The sequence below is a fragment of the Phragmites australis genome, chromosome 16, assembly GCF_958298935.1.
Source record: "Phragmites australis chromosome 16, lpPhrAust1.1, whole genome shotgun sequence".
Taxonomy (NCBI): domain Eukaryota; kingdom Viridiplantae; phylum Streptophyta; class Magnoliopsida; order Poales; family Poaceae; genus Phragmites; species Phragmites australis.
Genome location: NC_084936.1, coordinates 12,482,292 through 12,486,279, shown reverse-complemented (window position 1 = coordinate 12,486,279; position 3,988 = coordinate 12,482,292). Strand labels below are relative to the sequence as shown.

General features: G+C 41.1%; 1 protein-coding gene across 1 annotated transcript; it reads left to right on the top strand.

The window, feature by feature from the left end:
- The first annotated feature begins 1,082 nt into the window (after positions 1-1,082).
- On the top strand, positions 1,083-2,833 carry LOC133895061 (putative F-box/FBD/LRR-repeat protein At1g78760). Its single transcript, XM_062335265.1, has 3 exons — positions 1,083-1,922; positions 2,373-2,528; positions 2,618-2,833. Exons 1-3 carry the CDS (start codon positions 1,119-1,121, stop codon positions 2,831-2,833), a joined length of 1,176 nt encoding a protein of 391 aa, XP_062191249.1. The 5' UTR covers positions 1,083-1,118.
- The last annotated feature ends 1,155 nt before the right edge of the window (positions 2,834-3,988 follow it).

The following is a 3,988-nucleotide window of genomic DNA, read 5'->3' as shown; positions in this document are numbered from 1 at the left end:
GTTTGTGATGAAAGATCATTGAAATATTTTAGCTTGTCAACTTATCAGTTTTTTCTAGACCTGATATTCTTAAGGTGTTTCAAAGTTTAGGTTGAAATAGGCTCACGCCAATACAAGACTATATATGTGCTAGATGTATCTGGTAACAACGCAGATAATGCTCACAACACACTCAGTTAATTGGCACATGTGTTGACAATTTTGTTTAGCACGCCTATCAGCACTACAATCGTGAGACTTATCTTCATGGGCTCGTTTGATATATAGAATCTTCATGTTAGTACCCGTTTTGCATAGCTTTCCCAATGCTTGATTCCTATGCTATGCATGAAGAATGGGGGAACAGGGAAAGGAGAAACATGAAGCAGAAAATGGGAGCATTTTTTTTGTGTTCTTTGCTACCTAATTTCCCCCCTCAAGGATCAGTGAGAATGTTAAGCAAATTTTTTTTGGAAAATCTTATATCTTTCCTAATTACTTAGGAGGACTATGTACGGAGGATTGCTGTGAGAACAGCTAACATAACCAGCAGAACACAGGGTCATTCACTGCTTCCACAAATGCCCAACAATCCTGTCGAAATGCAAGACCAGCACAGGATGCCAGGTCACTCCAATGGTCCTTTGGGAATGCAGCAACCAGGAAATCGAGATTCAGATGCCCTGATTCTGGAAGAAGATTCTAGTGATCTGCAAGGGCAATTTACTCAGGATCAAAGTACTACTCAGCAGGCGTCATCTAGTAGTAAGTTATTTGTAAATTTCTTTGTTGTCAGCTTGTACCTGAAAAACAAATGTTTACTTCATTTTAAAAAGCACACAAAAGAATGTGTGCCTTTCATTAACAGAGAAGCATTGAATACACCTCAATACATTTTCTGTACTGTAGAAAATCTAGTAGTATTATATTGAGTTTGTTCATAGGAATATTTTTTGGGTGCAAATAGACTCGTTCTTTCTCCTCCTTTCTTTACCTGTAACTAATCATCCATTAGAATTGGTGTGAGGCAGTGATCGTCATACTCAATCTGAAATTTATAATTCCTGCCAAACTACAAACTATTTTTTAACTACTACAATGCAGGCCAACTATTTGATCAAGACAATACAGGAAGCACGATGCACGGGGGCCTCGATAGAATCAGCAACCTTCCCGATGCCCTACTTCACCACGTCATGTCCTCCTTGCCGACGTTGGATGCCGTACACACGAGCGTGCTCTCCTCACGGTGGCGACACACCTGGACCGGTGCACCATGCCTTATCCTTGACTTAGATCAGTTCGGAGGGCGCAGGGAGCAATTCTCCAGCTTCGTCAGCCGTGTATTGCGCCTTCGCGGCGTCGCTCCGTTGGACCTGTTCCGCCTCCGGTCGTCGGGGATCGAAGAAGCAAAGTTTTGGATCAGATGTGCAATCAGGAACAACCTTAAAGTGCTGGAGTTCTCGGAAGATATGGAATGCGAGCCTCTCAGGTTGGAGCGTGACATTGTGGACTTCACCTCTCGTCACCTCAAGAGCTTGCTGCTCGGCAATGTCTGTTTGGATGGCAGTGTTTTTTATCCTATCAATTCTGCATGCCCAGCACTGCAAAGGCTGGAGCTCAGGGACAGCTCTCTTGAGGTCCCTGAGATCTCATCTGCTTCTTTGTTGCACCTGGATATCACTAACTGTTGTCTGTTTGAAAACCTTCTCATCTCGGCTCCAAGTTTGGAGTCTTTGAGCATCAAGGATCCTCGATATAAAGCTGCTATGGTCAAGAAATTGCCATCCCTAGTAGTAGCTGTAGTCACTTTTGATGAGTTTTTACATTGTTCTGATCCTGTGGAGGAGGATGAAGAAGAAGATTGGGATGATGTCACTTATAGCTTACTTGATGGCCTTTCAAATGCTAGAAGCATGGAGTTGATCGCTGCTGAAAGAGAGGTACAATGCTTCTGCCTGTTTTGAATATCGATGCTCGTAAGCTTTCCAGTTCTTCTTTTCTTGTTGCATGCATGCTCTGTTTTTTTTTTTTTTGTCTTCATTTTGTCAGTAATATGATGGACATTTTTTTCAAAAGGAAAGTTGGAATTGCATCACTGAAACAAAAAACTATCCCCAAGAAAAAATACTAAGTACTGTATGCTGAAAAGTTTAGGTGAGATGATTCTAGGAGGTTTGTCGTCTTTCACACAAAACTACGGGGTGAAAAAAAACCAACTAATTTTGTTCCAGAAGGCTGTTGACACAAACAAGAGTGAGAATTAGTCTTGAACATGGATTCGAGTGACCAATGGGTTCATCCAACTCTCTCTCCTTCACCTCAACCTTTTCCTCGTGACTGATGTTAATTTTCAAACTATTTGTTTAGTCCACTTCACCGTATGCATGCAGGTTGCATTTGATTGGGAAATACCTGAGTGCCCAATGTTCAACAACCTAACAAGCTTAACGCTTGGTGAATGGTGCACGCCTGATGAATTCTCTCCGTTACTGTACTTGCTGTCGCGCTCACCTCTATTGGAAAACCTCACTCTGAAACTGAACAAGGTGGTCCATCTGTTTTGTTTTGATTTATTTGTGACCTATTATTTCTGTGCATGATTGAACATCCTAATAATTTCAACTTGCAACTACAGGAGGTGTGCCGGGTCTGCAGCGGAGAGGAGCCAACGGCATTCCCGGGAGCTGGAGCATTTACAGCTGATCACCTTAAGAAGGTCACAATCTATTTCCAGCTACACGACGAAAGAGTCGGCGTATTGCTCAAGCTGTTGGCACCAATTGGCAAATCCATTGAGGACATTGAGCTCATACCATCACATTTTCCATCTTTGGTTAGGCGATGGTTGTAGTGCCGATGTCAAAGTTGCCAAGATATACAAGTATTCTGAGTTGCTGCAGGCGCTGATCCTTATCCTCCTCCATGCTTGATGTTAAGTATTATGAGTATTTGAAACATGTTATATGTAATAATTTGAACTCCCTGTGTGATGATTAACAAACCCTATAGCCCCTAAGCGTTTTGCGACTGCATGACCGGAACTTAAATATTTCGTATGCATATTTCCTTTTATTTTGTGAATTGAAAGTCATCGAGCAAATTCAGATACTAAGAACTTTTGCGGCGTTCACGTTAGGGGTGGAATTTCTATTGAACAAAGCAGCTCCAAAATTGAGCAAGGAAAACAGTTAGTTTGAGTTTACCAAATAACTAGACGAGATCTCAGCACCTCGAGAGACGCCTCTCGTCGTAACACTCCACACTGTGTGCCCTCAGAGAAAACAAACAGAGGTTTCTCATGTGTACTCCTGGCCTCCTGGGTCCTGGGTATTCTGTGGATTTATAGTAAAAATATCAATACTGCACATAACACGTCTTCTCGACTGAATGCCATGTTGATTAAAACAAACGAATTATGTGGCAATAAGTGTATGATGGTTTTAGGATCTCTGTGGGCATAGACTGCTGGTTTTCCGCAAGACCACATCTGATTAGTGTCTTACATCAAAATTCGTGAATAGCGTTTAGCCACTGCGATGCGTAGTGTTGCTCTGAAAAAGGGTATTCATGGGTCCAATCCTCATAGGTCGATGTGCAGACGAAAATTAATGGACAGTTGAGGCACACCCCTGTACGGCCACTCCCAATACAAATATGTATGTTAGAGCAATGTCTATATTCTTGCATCTCACATGCACATGCAAAGTTTCTTTCAAATCTTAAAAAAAAATATGGCACGTCAGTATTTATATACAAATATGTATGTTAGAGCAATGTCTATATTCTTGCATCTCACATGCACATGCAAAGTTTCTTTCAAATCTTAAAAAAAAATATGGCACGTCAGTATTTATATCGCTTCGCTCTTTTTTTTTTCATGAAACACAGTAATTATGACATTGATCACCCAATGTATTTCTTAGCTTATTTATTGTATTTCATTTCGTGACTAGCTTATTTCTAACTCCCTATCTTCCTTCTTTAATTCTCTGTCACATCATAAAAA

Bases quoted from the DNA above. Each gene is read 5' to 3' on its own strand.
- LOC133895061 (XM_062335265.1), top strand. From the start codon at position 1,119: ATGCACGGGGGCCTCGATAGAATCAGCAACCTTCCCGATGCCCTACTT. The intron at 1,923-2,372 runs GTACAATGCTTC...GTATGCATGCAG, and splicing joins TGATCGCTGCTGAAAGAGAG to GTTGCATTTGATTGGGAAAT. The intron at 2,529-2,617 runs GTGGTCCATCTG...TTGCAACTACAG, and splicing joins TCACTCTGAAACTGAACAAG to GAGGTGTGCCGGGTCTGCAG.